The sequence below is a fragment of the Rhinatrema bivittatum genome, chromosome 6, assembly GCF_901001135.1.
Source record: "Rhinatrema bivittatum chromosome 6, aRhiBiv1.1, whole genome shotgun sequence".
Lineage (NCBI taxonomy): Eukaryota > Metazoa > Chordata > Amphibia > Gymnophiona > Rhinatrematidae > Rhinatrema > Rhinatrema bivittatum.
The window spans coordinates 220624286-220642375 of record NC_042620.1 but is presented as its reverse complement, the minus strand read 5'-3'; the positions used below and the strand labels follow the sequence as shown (position 1 = coordinate 220642375).

The following is an 18090-nucleotide window of genomic DNA, read 5'->3' as shown; positions in this document are numbered from 1 at the left end:
AAAACTCACCGCGATGACTAAACTAAGGGAGACCCTTTGCGGTTGAAGTTTTTTTGAAAGTTTTCCGTGAGGAAAATTGTGGAGAATCCCACAGGACTCCCAATAACCGCGAGGCTAACTGCTTCGCGGAAAAAAGAAGACTAAAGGGAGACCCCTGTGGCAGGGAATATCATAGCATGCTGGGCATGCTCAGTAGGCACACTGGTGCCAGTCAAAAGTTTCATAGAAACTTTTACAGAAGTTTTCCGTACATAGGGCTCCATTACTGATGTCACCCATATGTGAGGACTAGCATCCTGCTTGTCCTGGGATAATGCCATTCGGGACATCATGTGTTGGCCCCAAAACAGTTCAAGTAGCACTTATGAAGATCCATCAGAGATTCATCTGGAATCTCTTAGTTTTTTTGTCCACCACTGTTAAGCCAAACAATTATTTTCCCAGGACAATCACAACCCCCACCCCCACCTCCAAGAAATTAACAAAGAAAAAATAATAAAACAATACTGCTAAGAAAAAATGATGGCAAACGGCTTAGAGGAGAGAGAGCAGAAACGTGTCAGTGTGCCATAACAGAAGAAAAAGACTAAGGGGACTTATGTGGCAGCTGAGCAGGAACCAAAGGGAATACTGAGAAAGATCTTCTTAGTCTTTCTGAGCTCTGAGAGAGCTTTTCCATCTAGGATGATGCCACCCTTTTGTTTGGCCAATTACTGTCCTGCTTGTCCATGGAAAAATCTTGAAGAGGGGATGAGAAGACCTGACTAAGAACCTATCAGAGTAAAATTATGTTTCTGGCCAAAGCCAGGGTAAATTACTATAACCACTGAAGAAAAGTCAAGAGCATATTAGAACATGTCTATAGAGGCCAATGGAAACTGAGCGCAGCTGCAGGGCTGTTGCAGTGCAGAAGTTCCACTTTTGTGCAGGAAAGACATTTATTCTTTACTAGAGAGTTCTGAAAATTTTGTTCTGCTTAGAACAAAGTATGGCAATATGACCCACAGTGTGTCATGGTGAACCTGTTTATCTTCAGAAAACTTTCCAATCCAATCCAGCTGTATTTTTAGACTATTAATCTAACAAAAGCCCAAAGAGGTAAACAAATATAACACAATCAAAACAACAAACATTGTATCATCAAATACATAATTTAAAAAAAATGTAAACAAAAATAGCAATTAGTCTTAAGACAGTGCCATTCACTCCTTTACAATGGAAGCATGTTTAAAAAAAAAAAAAAAAACTACATCAACATAAATGTTGGAAAAGAATTTCGAGTCCTCAAATACCAAAAGAATAACTGATATTCTTACCAGGTTCTTGCCATTCTCCATATTTTCTGGGAAGTCCTCTTTCCTCTCCTAGTGAAGAAAATCACAAAAGATGGTAGGTCAAGAAGTCTTGGTATGTCAAACAGATGATATATTGTAATGCAAGCACATCTGCATTACAAAACTTTCACAGTTTAATTAATTCTTTAGATCCACATCTCCAATTTACTATGAGTTTTCAAACAGATAATATAAATAGCTATATAGTAGTGACCATGTCACGTAGAAATGGGCAACTTTGGTAATCAAGTGGGTCCTTATCCACCAACATTTTCTATGTAAACATCATTAAAGAAAAAGCATTGTCATTTTTTTCAAGATTCAAGTACATTGGTGAATTAATTGAAATCTGAAGTTTACATACACATACCGTATTTTTCGCTCCATAAGATGCACCTGACCATAAGACGCACCTAGGATTCAGAGGGGAAAAATAAAAAAAATAAAATAAAAAATGGTGCGCTAAACCGGCTTTGTTCCCGGGCGTCTGTGTGTCTTATGGAGCAAATTAGGGGAGTGCATAAAATTTTTTTTGTCCCCATTGGTTGGCCCCTGACATAGTAAGGGCAAAGGGCCGTTGGAGCCATTTTGATTACTGGCAGCAGACGGCCCAAGTGCAGGAGATCGCTCCCGGACCCCCGCTGGACCACCAGGGAGTTTTGGCAGGTCTGTCAGGAGGGTGGGGGGTTGTAGTTAGTATTTTAAAAATTTTTTTATATTCGCTCCATAAGATGCACAGACATTTTCCCCCCACTTTTGGGGGGGAAAAAAGTGCGTCTTATGGAGCAAAAAATACGGTACATACCCAACCACATGCAAAGTTGTGGGCAAAGGTTTAGCCACACCTGGTCAAACTGTATGTTTTAATGAAGTGAAGAAATGCTGACACAATCTCTAAATTGTACAAAAGATAAACACATCTTATTTAGATGTGCAAAAGATTGTACAAAAGATTTTGTACATTGTACAAAAGATAAACACATCATATTTAGTCAGGAACATTTGATATTCTACAGCCCTGAGTATAGGATATTATTTATATATTTGATAATATTCAGTCCTGAGTACAAGTGATTATTATAGTCCTAAGTATATGACTAGATATTATTTATTTCTGAGACTAGATATTATTTATTTCTATGTTAGCCATGACTCTGGCTTTTCCTCCTCCCAGTTCAAGTGCTCCTGTTTTATTGTAACTTTTATTCACTTTTTCTCTCTTCGCCTATTGTTCACGTAGATGTTAATGTTATTGCACCGCTGTTTATTGTAAACCGATACGATATGATTGGTATCATGAGTGTCGGTATAAAAAAAAAGCCCAAAATAAATAAATCTTTCTAAAATGTTTAATACAAAATTACTATTTATTTGCTGATTTTAACAGGTTGAAAATAAGACAGTGAATTATGGCATGTGCAAAAGTTTGGACACCCTCCAGTTGATTCATTTCTACCTTTTTTTTTTTTAAGTTGTTAATAAGGCCCAAAAAGTTGAGTGATACATTAAGCTTTCAATTAGTTAGGTGAAGTCAATTCCACTGCTTAACAAATACTCTAACCCTTCTAACCTCTCTGGTTGCGATTGTTGTTCTATCTACTTTCAGCAACCATGGGATCCTCTAAGCAACATCTGTCTGAGCATTTGAAAATGAAGATAATTTAATACTCTTACAAAGCAGGGGAAAGGTATAAAACATTTCTAAACACTTCCAGCTAATGGTTTCAACTGTCATCAATACTGTTAAGAAATGGAAGTTATGTGAAACTGCTGAAGTCAAGGCAAGATAACTGCCTGAAAACTGAACAGTTCTACCAGTCAGAACCAACAGATCACTGCAAATGACCTGCTAAAAATGTTCATAGTACAGTGTTATTTACACAACAATGATCTGCATGGGAGAACTGTCAGAAGAAAAATTTTCTAAAACTTCATCATAAAAATCGTTATCTAAAGTATGCAAAACAAAACCTTGATAAGCCTGACACGTTTAGGAACAAAATGCAAAACTAAACTATTCAGCCACAACCATACAAGATACATCTGAAGAAAAAATAGCACCTTGCCAACTGTTAAGCACGGGGATGGATCTATTATACTGTGTGTTTGGGTGGCAGCCACTGGAACAGGAAATACTGTGCAGGTGGAAGAAAGAATGGATTCAATTAAATATCAGCACAAATTCACTCTATATTTTGCTGAAAATAAAGTATAGTTCATTCAAATAGTATGACTATCATAATTGGGAGGATGCTGACCACACACACCTTAAAATGTGAATAATGTCTGTTTGAAACATCAAGCTGATGTAATCATAGGTCAATTGTGTATTTTTTGAAATGCTTATAAAAAATTATGAGAACACTTATCTCATCGCCAAATGCCTTTCTGTATACTCATTATCAAATGTCTTCCTGTGTTCCTATAGTAGTGTTTCAGCCCAACACCGATTCAATGTTTAGAGATCAGCATCTGCATCAGGGGTATAAAAATAGAATTCATCAGCAAAAAATCGTTAAAGTAGTGTATCCAAGAAGCATGATCTGGTGTAAACAGTTGACTGCATCTATAGTAATAAATGGGAATAACTCAGCAAAAGGCAGTTGATACAAACATTTTGAATGACTCGTATCTTATATCCCGTATGCATTTCATATAGGAAGTCGATACAAGAAAGGAATCTTATTAAATCAACCACTTGAAAGGGAAAGTCAGTCCTCATTTGCATCTCAAAGACTTTAGACGCCTAACTAAAGAACCATTGCCATTTTGTAAAGCACTTTTTGCAAGAAATATGTTCTAACCAATTGGAATCTACTTATTAAAACATTTTAATTTTTTTATTTTAATAAACCTACAGGATATACCAGTCTACGGAGTGATTTAAACCATTAGAGGATGCTGAATTTAAAATAAAAATCCAATATTGTTTGTATAGATTCAAAACCGCCGATATATCACCTCCCCGCTGTGACAAACAATTTGAAGAACTAGTCCATTTGAGATCAGGAAATGTATGTTTTTTCTCGAGGCAATGTTTGACAATCGGCGCACTAACTTTTTGTAATGTTGGGCTGGCCACAGGACATCCCCACAACCAGTCCCTCACGCAGGATACGGACAGAATGCTTCCATCTTCTGCCTCCCTACGACCCAATGATGCTTCCTCTTAGGTATGTGTGCACTGGCCTATATGGGCCCTGTGGTGGGAAAGCTCAAGTGATGATGCCTCCTGATGACATCACGTGACTGGGTATTTAAATCCCAGCAACAGGTCCTCCTGTGTATTCCTGCAGTGCATGTTGCTCCGTGTTCCTGCCTTGTCTGTTCCAGTCCCTGCCTCATCTCGATCCTGCTCCTTGTCTTGCTTTCCCTGCTGCACCTTGCCCCATTCCTACCATGCCTTCTTCCAGTACCTTTCCAGTCCTGCCCTTGTCTGCTGTCTTATCCATCTCTGACTGTCTTCCTGTTCTGACCTCGGCCTTGGATTCTAACTATATTACTTGCTCTCCACCTGCCCTTGATGCTGCTTGACCTTTGCCTGAACCTCAACATCGCTTGTTTGCTGCCTGCCCTGACCTTGGCCTACGACTGGACTCTACCTGACCACTTTTTCTATGGGACCCTTGCCTAAACCCTGCCGGCCCCTAGAACTCAAGGGCTCAACTTGCAGGAAATGGTGCTGGTATAGTAGACGCCTAAAAGAGTGTTTCCACCTGCTGTCGGCATGCGCCTAGTGGGTTCACCTGTTAGGCTGCATCAACCACACCACAGTCAAGGGCTCATGTTCCATGACACTTTAAATGTGTTGATACAACTCAGTGCTCAATAAGTCCCACTCGAGTGGAGCGACTGGTGTATCCTATATAAATCAATGGACTTGGACACTGTAGTAAATAACATTTTTTGTGGTATAGTCTGAATATAACTTCCGATATACTGTATAACCTGGCACAGGGTGCTGCCTTCTAGCTCCTGTAAGCACAGTAATATATCTATATCTATAGCAACATAGTAATGATGGCAGAAAAGGACCAAATGATCCATCCAGTCTGCCCTAGCAAGCTCCTTAAAGGTTGTATCTGCTGCGCCATGCAGGTTACCCATGTTTCTTTTAAGGGTAGCAACTTAAGGGAACTTAAGGGTTCCAGTCCCTGCAAAGGCAGGGACTGGAACAGACAAGTCTTATGACAACCCATAAAAAATGTACTGCTAGGAACATTTTTACTGGGTGATGAGCCTTCTTGAAAATTTAGACAGTGCTGATGCGTTTTGCTTATGGACTTAGCCTTAGAAACAGTCCTATGCTTTTCCACTTATGTCTGTGTATCAGTACGCCAGACCATAAAAGTCAGGGCCCATGTTGGTTGTCTGAATCCAATTCCTCTTCCACTCCCATCCCCCACCACCTTTCAAAGCGATGTAGTGTGTCAAAAGCATCAAGGCTTATTAGTTAAAGGTAGTAATCCCTTGCCTTCTGTTAAATGTAGTAGTTGCTTCTCCGTTCAGGTTACCCCAATGCTGATCAGTTCCCCAGACCATAAAAGTCTGGGCTCTCATTGGTTGTTGTCTGAATTCAACTCCTCTTTTCCTCCTGCCATTGAAGTGGAGAGCAATGTTGCAGTTGCATCAAAAATATTAAGGCTTACTAGTTAAGGGTAGTAACTGCCGCACCAGCAAGTTACCCCCATGCATCCTTTTCTTCATTTCCATCTTCTAGCCTTTAGGGATTCAGTGTTTATCCCATGCCACTTTGAATTCTTTGACTGTTTTCATCATCCCCACCTCCTTCACAGTGATTACAAGTATGATGACAAAATTTAATACCAGAGTCATCTGATAAAAAGGAAAGTGCAGCTCTGACCACATAATTTCTAATATTTTGTCCTCTCATGAATGAAATATGAGATAACAATGTCTGTAAATATGGATGCATGGCAAGTACATGCTAGTGTTCTTTAACTATAGATACCACACCATGTGCTAGATTTGAATATTTTTTAATAGACGTCAGTGCTTCCAATACAGAAGTGGATCTGTAATGCAATAGTTGAGAACGGTCAGAAAACCTTGCATGCATATAAGCTTGTTTTATGGCCCTCTTCGGATACCCTCTGGAGTAGAAGCTGATTGGTTAGAACATATTTCCTGCAAAACGTATTTTACAAATGCATTGAAATCTGAGATACAAAGGAGGACACTGACTTTCCTTTTCAAGTGATTGACTTAAGATCCTTTTCTTATATGGACTTCCTATATGACACGCATACAGGATATGATTTATCAGTCATTCAAAATGTTGGATCTGGGAAAAAAATAATTTGTATCAGCTGCCTTTTGTTGCATTATTCCTTTTAATTACAATACATGCTGTCAATTACTATGTTTATACCAAATCATGCTTCTTGTATACACCACTTTAACAATTTTCTGCTGATGAATTGTATTTTTATGCCCCGATGCAGATGCAAATCTTGAAACACCGAATCAGTGGTGTTGTGTCGGGACTATACTGCAGGAACACAGGAAGACATTTGATAACGAATGTACAGAGATTTTTTACCTGCATTCTAAAAAAATACACAAAAATACCTATGATTATATCTTACTAACATTTCAAACATCCATTATCCACACTTCAAGGTGTATGGTCAGCATCCTCACCGTTATGATGATAATATTATTTGAATGAACTATACTTTATTTTCAGCAAAATATAGAATGAATTTGTGTTGGTATTTAGTTGAATCCATTCTGCCATATTATTTTCAATCTGTTAAAACTGTATTAACAATTGCAGAAACAATTTGTGTCAGCTTTTGTTCACTTTGAGATTCATTGAAACATACAATTTGACAACCAAGAATATATCCATCTATATATATAGTTACATATTTATCGATATACATACAAACATATACACAGACCTATTTACCTAGATATAAATATATTTATATATAGCTCTCTCTATATATAGATATATATCTTTATAAATACAGATTATATAAATAAATATAGTGAGGCCAATATTCTGAGCTACTTAGTCAGATAAATAACTTATCTGGCTAACTGGTAGCCGCTAAATGTCCGATCAGCAGTCGCCACTTTGTTGGATAGCAGACTTCCTTACCTGTAACAGGTGTTCTAGGACAGCAGGATGTTAGTCCTCACACATGTGGGTGATATCATCTGATGCAGCCCGGCACAGAAAACTTTTGTCAAACTTTCTAGAAACTTTGACTAGCACACTGAGCATGCCCAGCATGCCAGTATCCACGCAGGGTCCCTCTTTAGTCTCGTACCATAGAATACCAAGCTACAGGCTTCTCCCGGATACAACAATGACCAACCAGCCCCTAACTGGGTACCAAAAGGCACAAGAAACTACTGTTCTGTTGGTAACAGAGGGAAGCAGCCTGAACCCTAACAATGGGCCCTAGGTAGTGAGAGTTGGGTTTAAGGCTGGAAGAGATTGCAAAGGACAGATTGGCCGAAGCTACTGTCGTGCTGACCATCCTTGTCCAAGCAGTAGTGGGAAGCAAATGTGTGTAAGGAACTCCATATCGCAGCCCTGCAGATTTCGGTGACAGGAACCACTCGCAAGTGGGCTGATGCTGCTATAGCTCTCAAAGAATGAGCCTTGACACAGCCTCCAACTGAAGGCCTGCCTGCACATAGCAGGAGATACAATCCGCCAGCCAATTGGACAGAGTTTGCTTGCCCACCGCAACTCCCAATTTATTCTTGTCGAAAGATATGAAGAGTTGTGTGGACTGCCTTTGGCCTATTTGTGCTAGGCAGAAGGCTACAGCCCTTTTGCAATCCAAACTGTGCAGCGCCCGTTTGCCCTGGTATGAATGAAGCCTTGGAAAGAAGGTGGGCAGAATGACTGACTGATTGAAATGAAAATCAGTCACCACCTTAGGCAGGAACTTAGGATATGTACACAGAACCACCCTATCATGAAAGAATTTTGTGTAGGGCAGATACATAACCAGCACCTGAAGCTCACTTACCCTGTGCGCCGAAGTGACAGCCACCAGGAAGAGTACATTCCAGGTGAGAAACTTCGGATCGCAGGAGTGCAGAGGCTCGAAAGGATCTCGCATGAGCTGTGCCATTATCACGTTGAGGTCCCAGGACACAACGGGAGGCTGAGGGAGACTTCAGCTGAAGCAGACCCCACATAAATTGCCCTAAGGGCTGCACAGAGATGGATGTACCAGCAACACCCTGATGGTAAGCACTGATGGCACTCAGGGGTACCCTGACCGAAATGGTTTTCAACCCAGCCTCTGAGAGGTGCCACAAATAGTCCAGCAGTTTCACAGTAGGACAGGCGAATGGATCTAAGCCATGACCCTTGCACCAGATGAAGAACCTCTTCCACTTCAGTCTGAAAGATTTCCTGGTGGAAGGCTTCCTAGAAGCAACCAGCACCTGAGAAAGGTCATCAGAGATGTCAAGGGACCACAGAACTAGCCTCTCAACATCCAGGCCATCAAAGCTAACAACCTGAGGTTCGGATGGTGCAGCCTATCCCCGATCCTGTGTAATCATATTGAGGGAGGTCCCCAGACCGATCTATCTCTGATCGATAGGTCCTGCAGGAGCGGGAACCAGACCTGTCTTGGCCAATAGGGAGCCACCAGGATCATGGTCCCCTTGTCCTGCTGGAGCGTCAAGAGATTCTTCATTACCAGAAGAAGCGAAGGGTACGCATACAGAAGACCTTGCCTCAATGTTGGGCGAAGCCATCCGAGGCTGGTAGCCCGTCTGCCCTGAACAAAGGGGGCAGAAGTGGCTCACTTTGCTGTTGCAAGGGTAGGCAAAGAGATCCACGTCTGGGGTTCCCCTCAGGTGGAAGATCCAGTCCGCTACAGTTTGATCCAGCAGCCACTCGTGTAGGCGGAATACTCAACTCAGGCATTCTGCAACCATTCTCTGACCCTGCTAGGTACACTGCTCAAAGGAGAATGTCTTGTGACAGAGCCCAGGCCCATATCTACCCCACCTCTTGAGAGAGGAGGAATGAACCAGTGCCCCCCTGTTTGTCAATATACTATATCACCACCTGATTGTCTGTCTGGATCAGGATTGCTTTGTGGGACAAGCAATCCTGAAATGCCCAAAGAGCGTAGCGAATCTCTCGAAGCTCCAGAAAGTTGATGTGGCATTGAGATTCTTGAGCTGACCAACAACCTTGGGTACAGAGGCTGTCCACATGTGCCCCCTCAACCTGGGGGGGGATGCATCGGTGGTTAGTATGACCTGGGGCGGGGGAACTTGAAACAGGACCCCTTGCTCCAGATTAGACATGCTCTCCCACCAGGACAGACCAGGAGAGGTTGCGTAATGCAGATACGAGCACTGAGGTCCTGGGTCACCTGCATCCACTGAGACCACAATGTCCATTGCACTCTGAGCATGCGCAGATGGGCCAGGAAGGTAACATGGACAGATGCTGCCATGTGACCCAGAAGACGCAGCAGAAGAAGAGTCGAAAATGCCGGCGTCGGTGGACCAAACTCGCAAGGGACGATAGGGCGAGTGCTTGACTGTGGGGCAGAAATGCCCTGGCTTCAACTGGCCCTGATGAATCCCAGAGGTGGCGCTGGGACTTGGAGTAATTGATGACAAACACCAGAGATTGCAGCACAGCAATGGTCAGATTGAGAGCACGTAGCGCACCCTGCTGAATGGCAATCTTGACCAGCCAGTCTTTAAAGTAGGGGAACATGTGTACCCCCTGACGGCAGAGGTGAACCCCCACAACTGCCAGGCACTTGCTGAAAACACGAGGGGCTGAAGCAACACTCTGTACTGGAAGTGTTCCCTCCCATAATAAAATGGAGATACTTCCTGTGACCAAGGAAGATCTCAATGTGGGCGTAGGCATCTTTTATTTATTTATAGTTTATTAGAGTTTTCACAAATCATATAAAATGCAAAAAATCAAAGAACAAATTTGTATATAACAAAAACAAATCAAGTAACATTTCACAAGTAATTACTATACTACAAATTTATAGTCCACTAAATGGGAGGAACCCTTACAAAAACTTAAAAAGAAATTGTAATTCTAAACAATTACATTTAGCTGGATGCAATTTTTTGCAGCAAATATAACTCAACCTCTTTCTTTATCTACCAAAAATGTTTCCAGATGAGATGGATCTTGAAAAATAAATTTATTTCTTTGATGTACTACCAAGCATTTACAGGGGAATTTAAGAAAATATGTTGCCCCAAGGGACAAAACTCTAGACTTCAACAAAAGAAATTGCTTCGTCCTGTATTGCATAGATCTTGACACATCTGGAAATACCTGGACGTTATGTCCACAAAATAAAAGTTCCTTATTTTTAAAGTATTTCTGTAAAATATTAACCTTATCTTTCTCTCTACAGAATGTTACTAGTAGTGTGGCTCTTTGTGGTATATTATCATCAATGGATGATTCTAAGAAAGAGGTTAAGTTAGGGGACTTTTGTTGAATACTATCCATTCCTTCCTCTCCTTCCTGGCTCTTAGGTCAAGAATAGGGCGGAGAACCCCTGTTCTCTTTGGTATCAGGAAATACCGGAAGTAGAAACTCTGTCCCCGCTGATGCAGAGGAACAGGTTCGACCGCTCTGGCCATTAGAAGGGTGGCCAGCTCTGTAGAAAGTATTTCCTGATTAGTGGCTGAAGCCCATGATGGACATGGGGGAGATTCCACGGGGACATCCCTGAAGTTTAGCCTGTACCCTTGGTGAATGATGGAAAGAATCCACTGGTCTGAGGTAATGTGGGGCCAGTGTTACACAAAAAGACGCAGCCTGCACCCAACTGGAGGGCAGGGAGCTGAGGTACGACAGGCTGGCTCATGCTCCCCCACTCAAAACCCCGTAGCAGGGCTCTGTTGGGAAGCTGGCTGAGTCGTGGGGGCCCTCAATTGCCTGGAGCAACCCGGGAAGCCGCACATATTGTGCATGCCCTCGAGGCAGAAGGGTAATATTTCCTTTGGCAATAGAAGGTCTTCTTAGAGCCCTGTTGCGAGGATTTTCTGACTGAGGACGGCAGGTCAGAGGTACTGGCGAAAAGATGCTGAAGGGTCTCATGGTCGTCCTTCAGCTGAGTCACCGCGTCCCTGACCTTATCCCTGAAGAGATTCTCCCCTGTGCAGGGCAGATCTGCCAGCTTCTCCTGGACCTCCGGTTGAAGGTCCGAGGCACGGAGCCAGGCCATACTGTGGGCGCCAATGCCCGCTGAGGCCACCCTGGCTGCTGTCTCAAAAACATTATAGATGGATCTCATCTTGTGTTTACCCGCCTCCAGATCCTGCTGTACCTCCGCCAAAAAGGCATCCTGCTGCTGTTGAGGCAGGTGCTCCAACAGTTCCTAGACTTGCTTCCACAAGTTCCGGTTGTACTGAGTCAAATACAGTTGACAGGAGGCAATGCGGGTAAAGAGCATCGCGCACCGGTAGACCTTCCTACCCAGAGCAGCCAATGTCCAATACTACTGACCTAGAGGAGCAGAGGCGTGGGTGCAGAAGCGCTTGGCTTTCTTGAGAGCGAATTCCACCAAAACAGATTGATGCGGGAGGCGTCGCCTCTCAAACCCCAACACTTGTTGTACTAAGTAAATTGCATCTGCTTTCCAATTGACTGGAGGAATGGTCACAGGGTGTTCCCAGATCTCGAGGAGTAGCCCCTTGAAAATGTCATGAACTGGGACTGCCACTATTTTCTTTGGGGCATCCGAAACTGGAGGACTTCCAGCATTTTGTGCCAGGCGTCGTCCTCAGTGAGGAGCTGAAATGGGATGGCCTCCGTCATCGCCCAGACAAAGACCACAAAGGAAAGATCTTCTGGGAGGGGGAGGGGGGGGTGGGGGGGGACGACCTACGCCTCTCGTCTGGCAGCGACAATTCTGAGAGAAGGTTACCTGAGTCACACACCCCCCCCCCCCCTCCCAGGGATTATATGGGGGCTCCTCCTCACTAAGGTTCCCTGGAGGCTAACGTAGTCTCTCAGTTTGGGCACCAAGGGCATCGACAGCCCCACGACCTCTGATAGCCCGGGGCCAGAATCGGGGAATCGCGGCCACAGAACTAGCACCTTCACAGGTGTCGTTGGCCGCATCGATTCTTCCTCCTTGGAGGACCCAATGATGGGAATCGCTCCGGAGGAGGACATTGGTGGCCGCTGGGGCACCAATGGTACCCCGGGCACTGGTTGCATCGGAAGTACATCCAAAAGGACGTCAAGATGCTTGAGCAGGGGCGCCAAGAGAGATGAGGCAGGCTCCGGCACTGGCAAGGGAATTGATGCCGATGGCAGATCGATACCCCACAGGGCTCATAGCACCGCTAGCTGAACCCTGCAATTCAATTCCTCTTAAAGTCCGCTGAAGAAAGAATGGACTGAAGAGGAGGCGGCTCTGTGCCCAGCACAGACACCGGTGGGGAACGCCTGGGAATCTGGGGTCTGATAAAAGCAGAGACTTCCTCTCCAGTGGGTTGCTTTGATGAGTGCACAGCAGAGGCCGGTGCCGCGTAAAGACTGCAACCGGTGAATATGCTTACGGAACTTCCTTCGGTGCTTGGCCTGGTCCCGAGGAAGGTGAAGATCCCGATGTCTTGAAATGCAAGGGCATCGGAAATGGCCTATCTCTGGCCCCTCTTGAGAGAAGGTCCCAGTGGAGGACTGTAGAGGGATGGTGTATCTAGCAGCTCCCTGCGGCCTCCCGGTGTCAATGCGCCCGATGCTGGAGTAGATGGGTCAGACTTTTTTGAGCCCAAAAAGCTTTGCCACCTTATCCAGTCAGTCGTGACGGCCTTTGGGATCATTTGCAAATAGCGCACACCCGGACGTTGTGCTATGCCCCCAGGCAGAGGATACAGACCTCATGCGGATCAGGGATAGACATAGTCTGCGGGCACTGGGGGAATCGTCGAAAACCAGATGCCATAAAAATCAGCCGGCGAGCGGTCGATGGCTAGCGGCCACCAAGAAGCAACACAACAGGAATCAACCACAACAAGAGGAAAAATTCAACCTACCGTGCCGCAGGAAGGACAACGACTGGTGAAAGAGGGACCTGACACAGAGACCACCGAAAGAACGACGGAAAGACTGAAAAAATGAAATAAAGAGCAGAACTCCACCACCGCAAGGCAAACACTTCATGGAAAAAAAGACTGAAGAGGGACCCTGTGTGGACGTGCTGATATTGGCATGCTGATCATGTTCAGTGTGTCAGCCAAACTTTCTAGAAACTTTGACAAACATTTTCTGTGCAAGACTCCATCTGATGATGTCACCCACATGTGTGAGAACTACCATCCTGTTTGTCCTAGAAGAAAAGTACTTATCCGGCTAGTTAGCCAGATAACTTGTGGGTGGAATGTGGGCTGATCAGGGAGGAGCTACTTATCCAGTTGACTTAGCTGGATAAGTGCCAACATTCGGACTTACCTGGTTAAGTAAACCAAATAAGTTACATTGCTATCGAGCAGGCCTAAAGTTAGTCATATTTATTTATTTATTTGTTTAAATTCTTTTACTATACCGATACTCAAGACAAGGTCTTATCGTACCATATGTAATTTATCTGGCAAATTAGAACTTATATGGGTATATTCAGCAGCATAGCCATGTTGCTGAATACTCTTTCTAAGCTAGCCAGATAAGTTATATTTGGCTAACATTCAGGCCGATTCAATAAAGTCCACGGAAGAGCCGGCGCTCCGAGGCGAACACCCACTTTCCCGACACGCACCCAGGCACCTCTCCTGGGCGTGCGATTCTTTATTTAAATTAGGGCCTGCGCTAATAAGGAGGCGCTAGGGACACTAGCACGTCCCTAGCGCCTCCTTATTGGTGGAAGCGGCGGCTGTCAGCGGGTCTGACAGCTGACGCTTAATTTTATCGGCGTCAGATGTCGAACCTGCTGACAGCCACGGGTTCGGAAAACGGACGCCGGCAAAGTTGAGCGTCCGCTTTCCAACCCGTGGGCAGCTTTATTTTTTTTTTTAATTTTTGGGGTCTTCGACTTAATATCGCTATGATATTAAGTCGCAAGGTGTACAGAAAAGCATTTTTTTCTGCTTTTCTGTACACTTGCCCGGTGCCGTCTGAAATTAATGCCTGTTTTGCAGGTAACTAACTTATAGGCTCATCACCATGCATTTACATGTGATGAGGGCTATTAGTTTCGGGGGAGTTGACCGCGTGTCAAAAACACACGGCCAAGCGCACCGTTCTGTATCGGCCTGTTAGACAGCTGGATTTCATTGAGTATTGGGCCCGCAAGGAGAAATTATTTAATGATTTATTTAGGAAATTTTATACCGAACATATATGCACTTCACGTCGGTTTACATAAAAGTTGGATAAGTCATTAACACTTTATCCCAAAAACTCGTGATAAAATGTAATTAAAAATGAATTAAAAATGAAACATAATTAAATTAAACCCCATATAGCCAGTAAATTAAATATATAGCTCTTAATAACAATCTTGACTAAAAATCAACTAAATTACTACTTATCTGATAATTTTCTTTTCTTTAAGGAGGATAGGTGGATCCATGACCAGTGGGGTTATGCACCTCTACCAGCAGATGGAGACAGAGCAAAGCTGACATCACTGATGTCAGTGCAGGGGTATTTATATATACCCCTGCACTGACATCAGCCCACCAGTATTTTCTGCAAAAGCCAACTGTGAACAAACTAACAAAAACTTGATTATTAACAGACAACCACTCCAGCATGCACCTAACAGGAAAGCACTGAGCTCAGACAAGGAGTGTAACAACACTAGTCTGGGAATTGGACTGACACTAGTAACCCCTGGAACACGCAGCCACGGAGGGCAATAGCACCAACAGCCAGCAGCTGAGGGCGGGAAGATGGATCTAACTATCCTCCTTAAAGAAAAGGAAATTATCAGGTAACTAGTCATTTCTTCTCTCTTAGTATTCGGATAAGTGGATCCACAACCAGTGGGATGTACCAAAGCTACTCCCGAACAGGGCAGGAGGCTGCCCGTGGACACGATCAATACTGTACACTCTAAGGCTGCATCCTCCCAGGCATGCATATCCAGGTGATAATGCCTGGAAAATGTATGTAAAGAGGACCACGTTGCAGCACAGCAAATCTTGATGGAAGACAGCAATCTAATCTCTGCCCATGACACTGATGAGCCCTAGTGGAATGAGCCTTATCCTGACTAGGCAACAGCTGCTCAAGCATCCACATACATGGCCGTGTTACTCCTTAATCCAGCAAGCTATTGTAGCCTGCAACGCTGGTTTAAACCTGTTTACTCCCACCATGGAGTATAAACAGCTAGTCTTCCTGAGAGGTTCAGAAACCTCTAAATACCTCAAGATATGCCTCTTGACATCCAAGGACTGTAACAGGTGATGTTCATCCACATCTATCTCTCTGTCCAAAGCCGGCAGGGAAATTGACTGATTCAAGTGAAAATTTGAGACTACCTTTGCAAAAAAGACTGAATAGTACGCAACTGTATCGACCCCGGAGTTACTCACAGAAACTGTTCCCAGCAAGACAATACCTGCAGTTTGGAGACTCTATGCGCAGAACAAATTGCACAAAAAACACCATTTTCAGTGCAAGTAACCTCAAGGAAAGGCTACACAGCAGTCAAAAGGTTGGACCCGCCAGAAAATCCAAAACCAGATTAAGACTCCACAAATGTACTGGCAACCACAGGGGAGAACAAACATGCTTCATCCTTTTAAGAAACGAGCCACTTCTGGATGAGCCAACAAGGGTCCACCATTCACCTGACCTCAGAAACAGGCAAGAGCCACCACCTATACCTTCAATGAATTAAGGGCCAACCCTTTTTCTCAATCGATCTGCAAAAATTCCAAAATGAATGGGATCTTAACCGAATAAGGGAGAATACCTCGATTGTCACACCAAGCCTCAAACACTCACCAAACCTGCACATAGGCTAAGGAAGTTGAAAACGTTCTCGCTCATAGTAAGGTGGCAATCAATGCATTGGAATATTCACGCTTCAGCATCTTCACCCTCTCAAGGGCCATACTATAAGACAAAATTGTGTCGGATCGTCATGAAGAACAGGCCCCTGGCATAGCAGATCCCTGTGAACTGGTAATAGGATCAGAGGGTTCACCAGGTGCCTTCGTAAATCTGCATACCACGGACTCTTGGTCCAATCTGGTGCCACTAGAAGCAGCATCCCCGTGTGACACTTGATCCTTCAAATCATTTTGCCCAACATGGGCCACGAGGGAAAAGCATGAAGGAACTTGTCCTGCAGCCACTCCTGAATGAGGGCATCGATGCCCAAGGACTTTTGATTTCTTTTCTTAGGATTTCTCTTTCTCTCATCTCATCGACGGCTGTCGATCATAGACATGGCTTCAGGTTTTAAAAAGTGTCCAACTTGTAACCGGACCATGTCTATAACAGATCCTCGCTTAGAATGTGTGATCTGTTTGGGAGAAAAACATGAAATTACTTCATGTGAAAAGTGTCAGGAAATGACCCCGGAGGGCAGAAAGCTGAGACAGGAGAAAATGTTTCAGCTTTTTCATCTAAAATCACTGCCTTCACCGTCTACCTCCACAAAGTCATCACCAACGGGGGTCACTAAGAAAATCCTCTTAAAAAAACGGAGAATAGAAGAATCGGGTGATGCTCCGTCACCGGTACCATCGACCAGGTCAGTGGACTGGAGGCCTAAACACAAGCACTGACGGCATCGATCCCCGGTGTCGTCGTCGCTCCCTCCCCCAGAGGAACAGACTACGAAGCGGCACAAACTATCCGATCCCTCGATGCCTTCCGCATCTTCGATTCCGGGGCCTCTTCCTTCGGTACCGCCATCGTTATCGAGTGCCCAAGTTTTACCATCGACGCCAGACTTACTAAGTCTAATTAAGCGGATGGTCACCGAGGCTTTTCAGACAGTTACCGGCGTCATCGCCGATGCCGACTCTTCAGTCGATGCCGGTGGAAACACCGATGCCGGCCACGGTGCCGATGCCTGCTGTTCTAACGATGACAACAGATACGTCTATGCCAGAAACTCCACCAGCACCGTCGACGTCGATGAATATATCGATTCCATCGATAGAATCTTCGATGCCAAAGCCACCGATATCTACGGAGATGATACCCCTGATTCATTCATCACATCTCCAAGTTCCATCGACTAAAGTGGCTGCAATTTCATCGATGCCCTCGGTTCTAGACCAATTGTCGACGTTTTCTTTTCTTCAAACATCGACGTTGGCTACTTCATCTCCCCTGCAACCAAAATTGGTTTACACGACGGCACCTACTTCACACCCTTCTCAGAGGCCATCGACAAAAACACTCAAGGCATCCCAAAAAAGGAAACATGCGATGCCAAAACATCCATCTGCCTCTTCTGACACTTTGGGTGCACAGTCGCATTTACACGACTTACTAACCAGAAGGTATGAAGACCTGTTAGCTTCCTTACCTTCTAATCCACTACATGAGCAGCAGGATGATATACTCTCTGATCATACTCGGCCCGGGCCCTCAGGTGTATCTACGCTTCCTAAGCCTACACCTATTGAACAGCCTTCTGCGTATGATACCTGGTCAGATACTTCTTCAGAATTCTCATCGGAGGAATTCATGTCTGATCCCTCGCCGCCTCAAGCTAAAAAACAATCCCCACCAGAGGATTTGTCATTTTCTGCCTTCATCCAAGAAATGGCAGATTCT

At 44.3% G+C, this 18090-nt stretch overlaps 1 protein-coding gene across 7 annotated transcripts in view; it reads right to left on the bottom strand.

Moving 5' to 3' along the window:
• ZNF711 (zinc finger protein 711) overlaps window positions 1-18090 on the bottom strand; it is a 195727-nt gene that overhangs the window by 58244 nt on the left and 119393 nt on the right. For all 7 annotated transcript variants that reach the window (XR_003857461.1, XM_029606585.1, XM_029606581.1 and 4 more), the window contains exon 8: window positions 1317-1364. Coding sequence is in view for 6 of the 7 variants with exons in the window: in XM_029606585.1 (XP_029462445.1) it covers window positions 1317-1364 (48 nt within the window). In the remaining variant the exon portion in view is untranslated. The remainder of the gene's footprint in view (window positions 1-1316; window positions 1365-18090) is intronic.